This window comes from Eriocheir sinensis, chromosome 15 (assembly GCF_024679095.1).
Source record: "Eriocheir sinensis breed Jianghai 21 chromosome 15, ASM2467909v1, whole genome shotgun sequence".
Lineage (NCBI taxonomy): Eukaryota > Metazoa > Arthropoda > Malacostraca > Decapoda > Varunidae > Eriocheir > Eriocheir sinensis.
In genome coordinates this window covers 12743018-12760396 of record NC_066523.1, presented here as the reverse complement: position 1 = coordinate 12760396, position 17379 = coordinate 12743018, and the positions used below count along the sequence as shown (strand labels likewise).

General features: G+C 43.5%; 1 protein-coding gene and 1 long non-coding RNA gene across 2 annotated transcripts in view; both read left to right on the top strand.

Annotated features, from left to right (window-relative positions):
* LOC126998927 (uncharacterized) overlaps window positions 1-17379 on the top strand; it is a 157631-nt gene that overhangs the window by 44015 nt on the left and 96237 nt on the right. The window contains exon 3 of the mRNA XM_050861189.1: window positions 12895-13028. Coding sequence (XP_050717146.1) covers window positions 12895-13028 — 134 coding nt within the window. The remainder of the gene's footprint in view (window positions 1-12894; window positions 13029-17379) is intronic.
* Window positions 44-1973, top strand: LOC126998928 (uncharacterized). The gene is made up of 2 exons (XR_007753070.1): window positions 44-247; window positions 1534-1973. It is a non-coding gene; the product is annotated as an uncharacterized LOC126998928 (long non-coding RNA).

Sequence of the window (17379 nt, the reverse complement as noted above, 5' to 3'; positions counted from 1 at the left end):
GGGGGAGGACGCCGGCAGGGGCGGCGGGGGCAGCAGCCCCATATTCACATGATGATGATGATAGGGGCAACGCCCTTGCCAAGGGGGAGGGCGTCGGCAGGGGCGGCGGGGGCAGCAGTCCCATATTCTAATAATGATGATGATGGGGGCACCGCCCTTGCCAAGGTGGGAGGCGTCAGCAGGGGCGGCGGGGGCAGCAGCCCCATATTCTAATGATGATGATGATGGGGGCACCGCCCTTGCCAAGGTGGGAGGCGTCACATATTCTAATAATGATGATGATGGGGCACCGCCAGGTGGGAGGCGTCAATTCTAATAATGATGATGATGGGGCACCGCCCTTGCCAAGGTGGGAGGCGTCAATGATGATGATGTGGGCACCGGGAGGCGTCCATATTCTAATGATGATGATGATGGGGGCACCGCCCTTGCCAAGGGGGAGGTTGTCGGCAGGGGCGGCGGGGGCAGCAGCCCCATATTCTAATGATGATGATGATGGGGGCACCCATTCTGAGTAAATTCATTTTAGGTTAGGTTAGGTTATTTTCTGGTAGATTTCGGTCTGTTTTGAATGAATGTGCTCAAATTTTTATCGCAAATCATTAGTCTCTTTAAAAACACGTGATTTGCGATAGAAATGACACGCATATTCATTCTATTCTAATGATGATGATGATGGGGGCACCGCCCTTGCCAAGGGGGAGGTTGTCGGCAGGGGCGGCGGGGCCAGCAGCCCCATATTCACATGATGATGATGATGATGATGATGGGGGCACCGCCCCTACCAAGGGGGAGGCCGTCGGCAGGGGCGGCGGGGGCAGCAGCCCCATATTCTAATGATGATGAGGATGATGATGGGGGCACCGCCCTTGCCAAAGGGGAGGCCGTCGGCAGGGGCGGCGGGGGCAGCAGCCCCATATTCACATGATGATGATGATGATGATGATGGGGGCACCGCCCTTGCCAAGGGGGAGGCTGTCGGCAGGGGCGGCGGGGGCAGCAGCCTCATATTCTAATGATGATGAGGATGATGATGGGGGCACCGCCCTTGCCAAAGGGGAGGCCGTCGGCAGGGGCGGCGGGGGCAGTAGCCCCATATTCTAATGATGATGATGGGGGCACCGCCCTTGCCAAGGGGGAGGCCGTCGGCAGGGGCGGCGGGGGCAGCAGCCCCATATGCACATGATGATGATGATGGGGGCACCGCCCCTGCCAAAGGGGAGGCCGTCGGCAGGGGCGGCGGGGGCAGTTGCCCCATATTCTAATGATGATGATGGGGGCACCGCCCTTGCCAAGGGGGAGGCCGTCGGCAGGGGCGGCGGGGGCAGCAGCCCCATATTCACATGATGATGATGGGTTCACCGCCCTTGCCAAGGGGGAGGCCGTCGGCAGGGGCGGCGGGGGCAGGAGCCCCATATTCACGTGATGATGATGGGGGCACCGCCCTTGCCAAGGGGGAGGCCGTCGGCAGGGGCGGCGGGGGCAGCAGCCCCATATTCTAATGATGATGATGGGGGCACCGCCCTTGCCAAGGGGGAGGCCGTCGGCAGGGGCGGCGGGGGCAGCAGCCCCATATGCACACGATGACAGACAAACTCGCGAGTCGAGACAAAGACAACGAGGAAGACAGGACGAACACATAGATGACTACAACGGTGGGAGGGGCCGCGAGTTTACAAAGACAACGATGAAGACAGGACAAACATCGACACACACAAAGATCGCCGCGGTGGGTCGTGCAGTCCGCGGTGGAGGGTGGTGGCGTAGTCCCTCCTGCTGCTGCTGGCGTGGACGACCAGAGCGTGTTGAGGGCCGCCGTGGTCGTGGTGGCGGCGGCTGGGGCTCGGTGGCCGAGGAGCAGCACGGCCTCGTGCTGAGTTGAGGAGGTGCTCTCCTTGGGGCCGCCATGTCCGGACCAGGACGGTTTCTCGCGGCACCGATGGTTGCATCCAAACCAACAGTTTAACCCAAACGGACAATGTCAGAGTTGAGATGGAGACGGCTGTGTTGACGGGGCCGATGACGAAATTCCATCTTTCCTCCTACCTCCCTCCCTCCCACCTATTTCTTTTTATCTCCCTTCCTCCTTTTCATTCTTTCCTTCCTCCATCCAGTTTCGTTCTTCCCTCTCTTTCCTTCCCGCCCTTTCCGCTCCTGATTATATTGTCTACCACTCTAATGAGTGACTGGCTTCGTCCCTTGAAGTCTATAGGTGAACAGATAATCATGACCAGGTGGGGATGGGGTGTGTGGAGGGATGAGAGAGGTAATGATAGGGGAAAACGGGAGAGTATGAGAGAGATGGTGAAGGAGGTGTTGTGTCGCTGTGGTGATGATGGTGGTGATCATATCAACTGTCCATGGTGTTGTGCGTGGTGGTTGTCGTGGTGGTGGTAGCGGTGGTGTTGCGCGTTCATTAGGTTCCGTGGTGTTGAGCTACCGGAGCGGTAGCTCAATGTGTGTGTGTGTGTGTGTGTGTGTGTGTGTGTGTGTGCTTAATGACGCCTCCATCCAGAAGGGAGTTACGATGGGAATAATTGGTTAAATTGTTCGCATTGCAATTCATCGGCCCCTGTCGGAGCGTCGATGACTGTGGCGCTCAGTCATATATTTTAATGTATTACAGATAAATACTACATAAAACATAAGAATTATATAATACATAATATATATCATAAGTCGAGTTCAATCTTAGATCCTATGAGATGTGAGGCACTGCTGGCACAGCGCTGCTGCGTTTCCGCGGATCACTGCCAGGCTGACCCGCTGTGTCTGTGTGTGTGCATACTATAACGCCCGCGGGCTTCCAAACATGATCTTCCTTTTCGTCAACACACTAACCTCTTTGATTGAAAATATAATCTTGTTTCCGTGGTGGGTGAATGGAGGAATGGATGGAATGGGAAATGGAATAGTGGCGAGGGGTTGTCAGCTACAGAATCAGAGGTCAAAAGGTCATAGGGAGAGGTTAGGAGGGAAAAGGTGAAAGGGTGTATTAAGAGGTCAAATCGTGGTGACCCGCTTTTTAGCGAGTCGAGGCAAACATCTTAATATAAAAATGGAGGGTTTGGATGCCTCGAGGCCGCGTGTCTGTCATGGCTTCGTGAAGGAGGGATGACGGAAGGAGAAAAGTAAAGAAGGAAGATGGTGGAGGAATAAGAACGGACTAAAGGATGGGAGGAAGGAAGCAAGGATAAATATCGGAATATAGGAGAGCAAGTGAGGAAGGGAAAAAAAGGGAAAGGAGGGAAACAAGGAAGGAAAAATGGAATGAATGAAGAAAGAAAGAAAAGAAGGAAAGAAGGAATGAAGGAAGGAGGGAAGGAAGGAAGGAAGGAAGGAAGGAAGGAGAGAGGGAAGAGGGAGGATGGAAGAATATGGGAAGGATGAAGAGAAGGAAGCAGATGGTTACGATCAAGGGAAACAGCAGACGGATGGAAGGAAAAAGGAAATACCCACAGAAGGGCTGTGTATAGCAAGGACGACGGAGAAAATAAGGAAGAAGCAAACATAGGAGTGAAATATGAAGGAAAATGAGGGAAGAAGCGAACAAAGGGGAGACTGTATGAGCGAAAGGGAGATCGTATAATTTTTTGAAGAAAAAAGACCGTGGGATAAGGAAGAAAGAACGGAGACCGAGTAAAGAAGTGTTGGAGGGAGCAGCAGGTATATTTTTTCTTCTTTTTACGTTTCCGCATGAAGCACAGGTAGGTATTTTCGGTGCCCCTGCTCATTGCGGCGCAGGCATGTATTTATAGAGACGCCATCTTGTTGTATCACGCTGCCCCCCAGAGCTCATCAATGTCCCTCTGTTTTGGAGAGAGAATCTAAAGTCCGGGTTGATAAGTGGTCTTCTGGACAGCATGTGGGTAGTCTTAGGCCACTCGACAGTGACTGAAAAATCGCATCTTATGGCACAGGGCAGAGCGCAAACCCTCGTCGTCCTGGACGCGGCGCCGTCACGTTTACCACTCAGCCACCGCCTCCCCTAATATGGAAGAGAGTGACGGAAAATGAAGGAAGGCATGAAAGAAGTATCGAATGAAGCGGGGCGAGGAAGGGAAAGCAGTAATGGATGCTAGAGATGAGAGTGTATGATGGCTGGTATGCAAGAACTCACGAAAATCTTCCTATAATGCCATATATTTTTCCAGGTTGACATTCTCTCTCTCTCTCTCTCTCTCTCTCTCATTGTCCCAACTTTCCTCGAGGACGGAGTTGTGCTTTCATTCAGGCTGTCGAGGAGAGGAATGACCACTCCAGGCACCGCACACCCAAGGCCATTAACACGATTCTTTTTCTTTACTCTTTTTTGGAGTGTTAATGTCTGGCCTCTCTAAAGTTTAATTGCATGTTCTTTGAAGTTGTGCCTGTTGTTTGGGAGTGAGGTTATGGTAGTGGTGGTGGAGAGGAGCCATGAATAGAACTTGAGACTGATAATTATGTGACTGTGGAATGAGAGTAGGACAGCGTGGATGACGAGCGCTGATAAATATATGTGAAGGACTGTGTGTGTGTGTGTGTGTGTGTGTGTGTGTGTGTGTGTGTGTATGAGCGATACCGAAATGGAAACGTAGGTTGCATGAAAACCTACGTTAGACAGCCCGACAGGAGGGGGACCAACTTCCAAGGCAGACTGAATGCATGGCGGTAACTCGTCTTTATAATTAACCTCAGAACCACTGCATGGCTCGAACTTCTGGTGATGAGTTGTGGGCCTTTGTGTGGTGCCGGTGACGATGTTGCGACTTCAGATAATGATGTCAGGGTATAGAGGCATTTATATCTATAATGATGTGTTAGCTAAAAAGAAAAAAAAGGTGGTATGAGTCCAGGTTACTATAATAAACCACATTTTCTCTTTAGTGACGATATTTTTAGGGTTATTTTTCAGTTCGAGAATTTCAGTATGGTTATTTGATCAATTTCGAAAGTGATGCACTGATTACCGTAAATATTATCCTCATTCCTTATTACTTTTACTTCTTCTTTTCATCCTTTTATCTTTTATTCTTTTAATTCTGCTTTTCTTTTCTCTTTTGTTTGCTATACTTTCTTACAGTGAAGGAATTAGCTCAAGGGCAAAACACAGATACGAAAAAGCCCGTTTGTTCCTGATTTTGTTATTTTTGCTCCTATTCTCTTCTTCTTCTTCTTCTTTTTCTTTTTCTTTTTCTTTTTCTTCTTCTTCTTCTTCTTCTTCTTCTTCTTCTTCTTCTTCTTCTTCTTTTTCTTCTTCTTCTTCTTCTTCTTCTCCTTCTTCTTTATCTTCTTTTTTATCTTCTCAAAATGCTACCCTTCCTTTACATCCTTATCCTCATTCTAATCATCATATTTTTCACTATCATAATTGCAATTATCATTTTTATTATCATTACTGTCATCGCCATAATCAGCCCCCATAAAGCCATAAACAGGGAGCTTCGAGCCATTATAAAAGTCTGGAGGGTGCTGGAGAGCCTGCCGTAGATAAGGGTCCCAGTGGAGGGCTGGGAGGGCATATCACGGCCACAGACAGTAATACAGAAAGGAAGGGAAGAGACAGAGATAAGAGACGGAAGAGAAAGAGGTGGGAAAGGGGAGGTTGAGATGAAAGAAAGCGTCGAATAGGGCATATTGCCTATAAGGTGGCGTGATCTATCTGTCGTGGGTTTTTTCCATTGACAATTGTATGCCTAATTCGTGGTGATACTAAATAATAATAATAATAATAATAATACATTGATATCCTACTATAACAAGACAGAATAAAACAGAAATGATAAAGCTAAGGTATAGATGGAAACAATAGGGTTAAAGAGGACAGAGAGAGTAACAAAAGAACAGAGAGAGAAAGGAGAAGGACTACAGAGGAGAGGAAAGGATGAACTGGAGAGAGAGAGAGAGAGAGAGAGAGAGAGAGAGAGAGAGAGAGAGAGAGAGAGAGAGAGAGAGAGAGAGAGAGAGAGAGAGAGAGAGAGAGAGAGAGAGAGAGAGAGAGAGAGAGAGAGAGAGAGAGAGAGAGAGAGAGAGAGAGAGAGAGAGAGAGAGAGATAATGGACTGCCTACGTAGGGTGACAAGGAACGGCTGTGACGGGAATAGGCGGGAAAGTGCTCTCGTTCACCCCTGGCACCAAACTCCATTACAAGAGAGAAATAAAGGGAAAAGTTTGCCCAGCAGTAGGAAAAAAACAGACCGAATTAGTTAAGTCAGTAAAGGGTCTTAGTAACCACCACAACCACCACCATCACACCACCATCACCATAAACACCACCACCATAAACACCACCAGCAATTTCACTTCCACCACCTACGACCACCATCTCCACCACAGCCACACTTATTCTCTTCCACCATATTGACCACTCCGATGACCATCACCACCAACGCACCAAAATAAACATTTGAACTAGACTTTACCGCCACCAGTCCCATTTACGTTATTGGGAAACTTTCTGAAATCCGTTTCAGTAAAGAGCAACACCATGCCTGTCTGTTCTTCAAGTCTTGCCGCAGGAGAGAGAAGGACAAAACAGGCCATATTCTTAACTATTTCGGCGCCCAAGCTCATATATTTATTTGACAAGGCTTTCTTCGGAGTTTTGAGCATTTTCAGGAGCGTTTTGGGGATCATGGTGGTAGTCTGACTGTACCATTGATCTAGAAGAACAATAATTAGAACCCGACAAATCTTTTTGGCCTCTGAAAATAGCTGAGGTGAGAGGCGGATGCGTCTGGGAATAGGATCCTACCTCTCCATTGCTTCCCTATAAGAGATGTGAGGCCGAGTACTACAGTATTTAATTCATTCTACCATCACCACTACGATCACTACCACTACCTCTACTTCCGTAATCACCACAACCACCACTAGTGCTATTATTATCACCACCCCCACCATCACCATCATCATCATCATCACCACCACCATAGCCACAAATATACAACCGTCGACCTTTATAGCGACGCAGCTTCAAGTGACAACATATGCAGAAGCCTAAAAAAAATATAACTCCTCAAAGTTCATGATCACAGGGAAGGAAATGCAAACCTCCTCGGGCCGCCACTGAAATGCAATTATATGACTGCGACTCCATGGTAGAACTTTGATGTGAAGCATATTACGTGGGGATGAAAGGTGGGGAGGGGAGGGAAGAGGGATGAAGGAGGAGGAGGAGGGGAGGAGAGAGGAGGAAGAGAGAGAGAGAGAGAGAGAAGGAGAGAGAGGAGAGGAGAGAGAGAGAGAGAGAGAGAGAGAGAGAGAGAGAGAGAGAGAGAGAGAGAGAGAGAGAGAGAGAGAGAGAGAGAGAGAGAGAGAGAGATAGAGAGAGAGAGAGAGAGAGAGAGAGAGAGAGAGAGAGAGAGAGAGAGAGAGAGAGAGAGAGAGAGAGAGAGAGAGAGAGAGAGAGAGAGAGAGAGAGAGAGAGAGAGAGAGAGAGAGAGAGAGATTATTATTAGTATTAGTATTAATAGTAGTAATAGAAGTAGTAGTAGTAGTAGTAGTAGTAGTAGTAGTAGTAGTAGTAGTAGTAGTAGTAGTAGTAGTAGTAGTAGTAGTAGTAGTAGTAGTAGTAGTAGAAGCAGTAGCAGTAGTAGTAGTAGTAGTAGTAGTAGTACTAGTAGTAGTAGTAGTAGCAGAAGCAGAAACAGCGGCAGGAGTAAAAACAATAATCAAAGAGTAAGGATCAACAAAAGCAACAACAAAAAAAAAAATAACCATGAAAAAAACTATGCAATCCAAAACAAAGCTACAATGACGCAATCACCAAGTCAGTCACAAAATACATTTCCTCCACACTCCCTTCCACCCCCCGCCCTTAATCCCCTTCCCCTCGTTCCCCTTCCCGTCCTGCATCCTCAGTCATTTTTTCCCACTTCTGTATGCCTCAATCACATTTTTTCTTATCATTCAATCATCTCTCTCTCTCTACGTCCTACATCTCCAATCCCATCCATTTTCCTTCCATCCTTTCCGTCGACTTCATTATCACTACAATACATTCCAGTTCCTTTTCTTATCCCTCAACTCACACCGGCATCCCTTCCTTCCTTCATTCAGTCCCTTCAACACCCATTACCATAACATTCAATTCCTCCTATTTTCTTTTGTTTCTCTCTAACATCACTTCCTTCACTCCTTTCCTCAATCTGCAACATCCCTTCTTTCACTCTCTCCCTTCCCTTTCGGACCTCTTCCATCACTCTCTCTCACTCTCCTTACTTTTCACATTCTTGCCTCCGCTCTTCCCTTTCTTTTTTCGCACACCCATTCATTATCCATTCCCTTTCCTTCTACACCTTTCACACACTGTTGCCTTCACTATACTCCTCCAATATATCTCTTTTTCCTTTCATTCTTCCATCACTCCTTTCCTTTCCCCTTTCCCTTTCACACCCCATCCATTGCCCATTCTCTCTCCTGCTGCACCTCTCTCTCACCCGCTATCGCCTCCAATACACGCTGTCCACCTGCGAACTGACTTAACACATACACACCGTTACCTCTACGGCTTGCCATCAGTCTTGCTTCCTATTGTGTGGAGACTATTGTTTTCTTTCTTATTACCGGCTATATCGTCTCCTTGCTTCCGTTTTAATGTCTTATTTATTTATCTTTTAAGTCTTTGTTTATTTCTTCGTTTTTATTTTTTATTTCTTTCCCTCTCCTCCTTCTTTCTTTGTTTCTTTGTTGTTGTTTTCTTTCCCTCTCTCTCTCTCTCTCTCTCTCTCTCTCTCTCTCTCTCTCTCTTTTCTGTAGATCAAATTTATTCAACTGGACTATTTCACTCAAGCTCATACGTTTAAGGACCTGACACCCGGAGCTTTTTTTCTGTCTACATCTTCCTCTTCTCCTCCTCCTCCTCTTCCTCATCCTCTTTAGCTCTTCTTTCTCTTTCAATTTTTTTTCTTTCCGCCTTCTCTTTTTTATCCTTCTTGCCTGTCGTTATTCCCCCAAGAATTATCGAAAACCTTTATTGTTTATTTGTGCTGGAATGTCTCTGTCAGGAAGGTGATTCTGTTAGTTTTTTTTTACTTGCTTTTGCTTTTCGTATTATTTCTCGCCTTTTCTTCCTCTTTTTTCTCCTATTCCTCTACGAACGCACGGATTTTAGAGTAATATATTCCGTTTCTTTTATATTTTCTTCCACTTATTGGTAATAGTTTAATCATGTCTTTTGTGTTTCTTCTTATTTTTTTTTCTTCATCTACGTACTTGTAAACATTTTTCGTTGGGTTATTCATTTTCATTTATTTACATTTTTCTTTCGTTTTTTTTTCTTTTCGTTTTTTCCTAGTTTTCATTTATTTCTTTTGCGTTTTACTATATATTTTTTCCTTGCTTTATTTTCTGACGTTTTTAATTTCAGTCCTTTGTCTTGTTTTATTTTATCGTTTGCAACACAATTCTCGTGATTCATTATCTTTCCTATATATTTTCTCTTTGTCATTCTTCACTTTTGTCCTGTTTCGCATTCTTTCCCTCTTCTTCTTCTTCTTCTTCTTCTTCTCCTTCTTCTTCTTCTGCTTCTTCTGCTGCGTCTTCTTATTCTTCTGCTTCTGTTTCTGCTTTTTCTTCTTCTTCTTCTTCTTCATCTTTTTATTATTGTTATTCTTTTCCTTCTTCTCCTCCTCCTCATCATCGTCATTCTCCTCCTTCCCCTCCTCCTCCTTCTTCACTTCCTCCTTCTCCTTTTGCTTGTCGTCCTTTTCCTCCTTTTTCTTATTATTATTACTATTATCATTATTATTATGCATTATTTTTCCTTTTTTCCTTCATTTATTCTGCCTCCTCCTACTCCGGGTTCTTAATCCTACCCCTCTTTTCCTCTTACTTTACATCTCATTACCATTATTATTATCTTTATCTTTTTACTTTTTCTTCTTTCTCCTCCACGTAAATCTCCGTCACCATTTCCTCCGCCTCCTTCTCCATTTCCTTCTTCTTCTTCTTCTCCCCTTCTAACACCTCCACCGCTTTCTTCTTCTTTTCCTTCTCTTTCTCCAACTTCCAACACTATCACCGCTTTCGTTCCTCTTCCTTGATTCCTCCTCTTCCTCCTTCCGCCCTTCAAAACCGACGGCCATAATTCTTGTCACTTTAATTAGGGAGAAAAAATACCTGTCCTTCACCTGTCTCCCACGGTGATTGATTTTTCGAATCGTTCACCTGTAATATCATTGGCTGCTAGATGAACTTTTAGGCTTTTTCGATATCGAGTAGAGTAAATGTAAGTTTCTCTATTAATTGTAACTTCCTGTTAAATTAAATTGAATATATTCATAACTCAATTGTTTTAAATAGAAGCGTTATTTTATAAGGATGGGAATATTTTTTTTTCTCTTTAATTAATTTTGTAGACCAGAGGGTGATGGACCAGGTATTTCGCAGTCCAATTCAATTATTAATATTCGCTGTTTGCGGATTTAATTAATTAGGGAAAAGGTGAATATTTATCTGCGCTTCATTTGTTGTTCTTCATATTTTTGTATGAACCAATAACTAATGACGGTTTTTATTCTTTTTTTTTATTCGTTTTCTGCAACTGTATTTCTCCGTCTCAGTATTTTTTTTTTCTGCTTTGTTTTCGAGTGATTTATCTTCCGCTACACCTTACTGGTTGGCCGAGGTGAAGATAAGTAAGATATGATGCCTTTTTATTCTTTTTTTTTTATCTTTTTTCTCCTCCCCCTTGTTGCGCTCCTCCAAGACGTTCTCCTTTTTCCCATGAATAATCGGCATCCCTTATGCAGTGTTTTGCCTGGTCCTTTTACTCCTGCCCGGGTCATGAGGTTTGCTCTTAGTCAAAATGATCTTGCTTTTAATCCTATGAATTTTTGTACGACACAAATCTCACGATGTTTTCTTCCGTCGTTGACAAGTTTTTGGAATCAGTTACCCAATGAGAGTGTCCCTTCTGCAGACATTTCTACATTTAAGTCTCGTGTGAATGTTTTTTGAAACAGTAATTTTATTTTTCCTCCTTTTTGGCTTTGACTGGACAGTCTCTTAACTATTCGTTGTCTTTGCTTTTCTCCAGTACCTTTTTGGCATTTTGTGTGGTTCAACTTGTATCTGCACCCTGAAGGGAGGCTTTGGTAGCTTATCATAATAATAATAATAATAATAATAATAATAATAATAATAATAATAATAATAATAATAATAATAATAATAATAATAATAATAATAATAATAATAATAATAATAATAATAATAATAATAATAATAATAATAATAATAATAAAATAGCGCTCTCCTCCTCCTCCTCCTCCTCCTCCTCCTCCTCCACCTTCTCCTCCTCCTCCTCCTTCTTCTCCTCCTTCTCCTTCTCCTCCTCCTCCTCCTCCTCCTCCTTCTCCCCCTCTTCACCCTACTCGTCTCGTATTCCTCCTCTTCCATCACCATCACAAACAACTCTAAATCTCTCCACTCGTCCAAGAACAACAGTCACCATTTTCACCAACAAAAACTGGCAATATTCAGCCCTTCTGCAGCAGCCGCCTTCCCCTTGAATCGTCGGCAAATATTGTAGCAGTGCAGCGCTTTCCCGCCCTCAAAGCCTGGTATACAAATCACTCCTGAAGCTCCACAACGAATGCAAGACTACACAAGTTTTAATTGCCCAGTAAACAAGGACGGGCAGACCCTTGTGGGACTCGAACGGCTGAACCAGGAATAACTTGGCCCTCGTCCACAATGAAGACGATGGAGCTGAGGGGATTTAGGGGCGACGGAAGGCGTGAGTGAGAAACATTTGATGAGGATGAAGATAAAGAATGGAGTGAGGACAGGACTGAGACTCGGTCCCTTTCACCAGACACAACTTGACTCTCTCTGTCACAAATTCGAGGTGACTGAGGGGTTGTCAAGGGGCGACGGAAGGAGTGGAGCAAATAATATAACACGACTGAGGGAAATGGCAGAATGGGAGGGTAGTACAGAAGGTAAATAAGGGAGGATGTGAGAGGGTGGAATAAGGTCTCAGGAAAGTAGAGTATGGAGGTTCAGATTGTAGATAAGTATAAGTGGAAAAAAAGAAAGAATAGAAACAGAAATGGTGAAACAAGTAAATGGTGGCTTTGTTTGCGAAGGGATGTTTTATTTACTTCGAGAGATACGTGTGCAAGAATAAACAAACAAACAAACAAACACACACACACACACACACACACACACACACACACACACACACACACACACACACACACACACACACACACACACAATAAAATAAAGAAAGAAAAAAATGGAGAAGAGTAAAAAATATGTCCTCCCATACCTCGACTAAATAAATAAAAATGCTCCCACGTTACTGCGGACAAGGGCGCAAAGGGACGTGGAAGAGAAAAAAAGCAAGCGTATAAAAATAGTAACGTTTTTATATTAATCAACTTTGAGCATTTGTAGCCACGACCTTTTTCTCTCTCTTTTTTCGTTACTTTCATCCCCTTCAGACTTTTTTGCCATTCGCCGCGCTCTTCCTTGAAGCGGAGTACGAAACAGAGTGTATGTTGGAGTTATTGCCGCCAGCTTGACGTTTACAATATTTACAAAATACGTATTGCCTCCCCTCAAGTAACTTTTTTTACAGAAACATTTAACCAGAAAGGTGTTTTTTTCTTCCAATGATTTTTTTCTTTGCATGTTTCACTCACGTGGGCATTTCTTCGAATCGTTTTAATCTTTATGATAACCTGAATATTAATGACATAACATTCCTGTATCTACAAAACAGCAATATTCTATTCCTCTTTTTTCCCCTTCAAGCCTACTGTTCCCCTCACTTCCACTACAAACCTACCATTATCCTACATATACAAACATCAAATTTATACTCTTATCATCCTTCCTTTCGGGTTAACTATTCCTTTCACATCTTCCTCAAATAACCCGAGCCTCGCTCTCCCCTCAGGTCATGTCGCTGCGGGTGGGCGCGTTGCGGGCCAGCTCCGCCGAGTACTACGTGTCCAAGATCAAGCCGGACCTCTGGGAGCACATGAAGCCACACCTCGTCAGCGACTTCACCCAAGGCCTCCAGAGACTTCAGTGAGTACTACTGCATCATTTTTTCCCCTTCTCGACATTCTTTTTTCGTGTCGTCTTCTTTCCCCTCGTCCGACTTCTAATCCTAATCCTCCTAACCCTGATCCTATTTGTCACCATCTTTCTCTTCCTCTTTTGTTTCCTACTAATCTTTTCTCTTTTTTTTTTACTTCTTGATATTTATAATCCTGATCCTCCTTATCTCCCTAGTCTTCTTCATCCTTCTTGTTTTTCTCTACCTCCTCCTCCTCCTCTTGATCATTTCCTCCTCCTATTCATCATATCCATTCTTTTTCTCCTTCCTCCCCATCCGACACCCCTTTCTACTTAACCTTCTTTTTTTCCTAATCATCGTCCCCTACTTCATAATCTCCGTTTCATCATGTCATATTGTTCCTCTTTCGTCGTGTTCTCTTCTTCCCAATTAAGTAACAAATCTTCCCCTTCTACCCTCTTCTTTCTCGTCATTTTTCTTCTCTTTCTTCTCTACCTTCGACTCCGCCTCCTTCGCCGCCTCGTCTTCTTTCTCCTTCACTATCTTATCTCCAAGTAAGTACCTCCCCCTCCTCCTCCTTCTCTTTCTCCTCCTAAATCTCTTCCTCCTCCTCCTCCTCCTTCTGATCTTCCTCCTCCTCCCCCTCCTCCTCCTCCTCCTCCCCTCCTCCAACAAGTAAACATTAACGTCCTCGGCCGAGCAGCTCGTCCACGTAATTACATTTTTGCTGCTGCCGGTCTGTAGCGAGACGTTTCATCTATATTTTTTTATTGCCGCCTCGCTGGGCCGCTGCTGCTGGCTACTGCCTCGTGAGCACCTTTTTCTGTCACTGTCTGTCTGTTTCTTTCTGCTTCTGTTTTTCTGTCTGTGTATGTCTGTGTTTGTGTCTGTTTGTCTGTTCGTCCGTTCCTGTACGTCTGTCTGTCCGTCTTTGTCTCTTCCATTGCCCTCTGTAACAGTTCCCTTTCTATCTCACAAACACTTGAACAGAATCTTAAAAAAAACACAAAAGAAAACACACACACACACACACACACACACACACACACACACACACACACACACACACACACTTATTAGCTTCTCTTCTCTTCAACGGTACTTCAATTTTACACTATTTTTAGACTCTCCTCTTTAATAGATCTCCTAAATCTCACACCCTAGTTTACTCTCACCCTTGCCGGCGCAGCTAGGTGGCAAAAACACAGCTCAAGAATGTAAAAGCGGAAACTTCCCCTATACGTCAATGGAAAACAGACGCCCCATCGACAAATTATAATTATTAAATGTTAGTGAAATATATAAATGGGAAGATTTGGAAACGCTAAGCTATTCTATGTTGGTCACCCACTCCCTTAATACCGCTTCATGCAAGTAAAATTAAAAAATATCAATCACCTATATTTCAACGGAGAAACAAATTCGCCTTCAGTAAAGTAGTAAATGCAAATGAATGAAAAAAAAAACATAAATGGCAAGACTTTTCAACCCTAATTTCACTTTTACATTTTGTTCCTTCACAACTTTGTTTCTCTTAAGCTCGTGTATCTGTCCTACCTATTCTCAGATCCAGAGACAATTGATCATAATGTGTGACTGTTGAAGCAAATAACTCAATAAACCTCATTTGACTTCGAAAAGCGCGCTGTCTTTTCGCCGCATTTCATTTGCCTTTTGTAAAATCTGAAGTCTGTTGAAAAGTTAGGACTGCAATGGAAACTTTGTGAGGCGTGGAGCACTGCCTTTTGTCATTTGCTTTATCCTTTTTTCATACATTAAAATTAGGCAATGTTAGGTGGCTTTATATTCGTTTCGCCTCGGTTTTACAGCGGGCATAATAATGATTCAGCGGAAACGTTCAATCTTTAGAGTTAGTGATATTTAAGTAGTAGTCAATCTTGCATGATAAACGAAACGACGACGTGTTTTATATCAGATTTACTTAATTCATATTTTCTTTTCCTTTCTTTCTAATAGTTATCAATATGTTTCCTCATGGCATGGGTGTGGCAGAATACCGGCACAAAGTTTATTGAAAAAGTTAAAAAAAGATAAGGAAAAGTAAATGAATTAAAGACAAGGCAAAGGAAATAAAAGGAAAACTAAGAAAGAAAATAAATTAGGAAGAAAATAGAATAGAGGGAAAAGCAAGGGAACGAAACGAGGCGAAAGAAAGGCAAAAGCAGGGCAGAAAAATGAAATATTGGTAGAAAATTAAATAAGTAAATAATTGAGAAGAGAGGGAAACTTAAAAAAGAGAAAAGTGGGAATATAAAAAAAGTAATTGGACTGCAAATGAGAGGAAAGCAAGAAGAAAGACGAAAAGTGGCTGAAAATTAATAAAGGATGTGGAAGAGACGTGAGGTTAATAAAACTTCTTGGAACGGAAGAATAAAAAGGAAGAGGAGTAAAATTTAAAACACATAAGGAGAAGAGGAAAGGCAAGGTGAAAGACCGAGGTCATATATTTGAGAGAGAGAGAGAGAGAGAGAGAGAGAGAGAGAGAGAGAGAGAGAGAGAGAGAGAGAGAGAGAGAGAGAGAGAGAGAGAGAGAGAGAGAGAGAGAGAGAGAGTAAAAAACAGACAACTAATGAGAATGGAAAGGAAAGGAAAAACGTGATTAGGAAAGACAAAAGAAAGTAATGAAAGAGGGGAGAAAATAAAATAAAAGACAAAGGAAAGAAAGAGACAAAGAAAGAAAAAGAAAGAGAAAAGACCAAAACAAAAACCAACGAACACGAAAACAAATAGAGGTAAGAAAAACAACGAAGGGAGTGGAGGAACAAAGAGCTCTATGACTGACTGGCTGACTGACTGACTGATCGGGGAAAGGAACATAAGCGGTGGTCAGAGCTCAGGGCGGTGCATATGTGGGCTTCAAAAAAGTTAAATCCGTGTCTCGAATCCTCTACTCGTGTCCCAGGAGTTATTGGGATGAAAGGCTGCCTGTGTGACGGAGGGGCTGAAAGGGTCGGCCGCTGATGTCGCTTTTGTCTGCCCTGGAACCAAGTGATGTAGTAGGATTTGGCTTTTAGGGCTGACAAGTTGGGAGGAGCGGGAGACCTGAAGAAATACAGAGGTGTCCAACGTTATTTCCTTTGTTTCAGTATAAAGGCAGCAATGACCTTATATTAAAAAGCTGAAAAACGGCTCCAGCTTACAATTCCTGTTAAGATAGAAAGACTGATGGCGAAGAACGCTTAGTTTTACTTCCCAATGTGATTTATTAAGAGCGATTTCGGAGTCCCAAAAGCAATGGTTTAACATATTTTTCATTTCTTTCCTGATCTTCGTGTTCTCCTTAACGATATATATTTTCAGGTGCCTTTTTTTACCTATCCGTCTAAGGCCTTACTTCCTTTTTTTTCATCTTTTCCAACGCTCATTTTTCTCACTCGATTCATCTTTATCTTCTGCATCCTCATCCTTGTCCTTCTCCTTTTCCTCCTTTTCCTCGTCATTCTTAACATACCCTTTCTCTTCCATCCTCTCCTTCGTCCATTTCCCCTCTCCTCCATCCTCTTGTTCCCCGCTGCTTCATTCCCCTCAATTTTTATTCTCTCTTGCTTCCTCCGCTCTCCATTTTTCCTGCGTGGGAACCAATGTATCTTGTTTGTGTTGAGAAACCTGCCTCATCTCCATCTCTCTCTCTCTCTCTCTCTCTCTCTCTCTCTCTCTCTCTCTCTCTCTCTCTCTCTCTCTCTCTCTCTCTCTCTCTCTCTCTCTCTCTTTCTCAGCCATTTTCAACTTTTCTCCAATCCACCCACTCACTTCTTCCTCGCTCTCTTATGCTGTTTTCGTTCCTTTCTTTGTTTCTTATGCTGCTCCGCCTCTTTCTTTCTTAAATTGTTCTAGTCCATACTTCTCTCTTCTGCTTCCTTTATCCACCACACTTGCCATCTTCCTCCAAGAGTGTTAATCCTCTGAGCTCCTGTCCCTGAGCCAACATTGAGGGAGAGAAAGAAGTAGTATCATTTCTCGGAACAAACGCTACTTATTTTTAAACACGCACATGAACAGCATATATTTTTTTTATATAATTTCCATGACTACTACAGCAGCAAAACGATCGTAAGACTATAAAGAGGTTAAAGTCATTGCTGCATACTCTTACAAGCCTATTAACTTATCTCTATTACGTCCCTTGTTAGGTTAGGTTACGATAGGTTAGGCTACGATATGTTAGGCATGAATAGGTTAGGTTTAGTTAGGATTGTGTCAGGATAGCTAAGATTAGGGTTGTTTTAGTCATTACATTGGCAATACGATATCAGCATTATGCCAAATTTTCACTTCCTTCCATTCCTTCCTTCCATTCTTCCACCTTTTTCAATTCCACCTTTTCCTTTTCCTCTTACC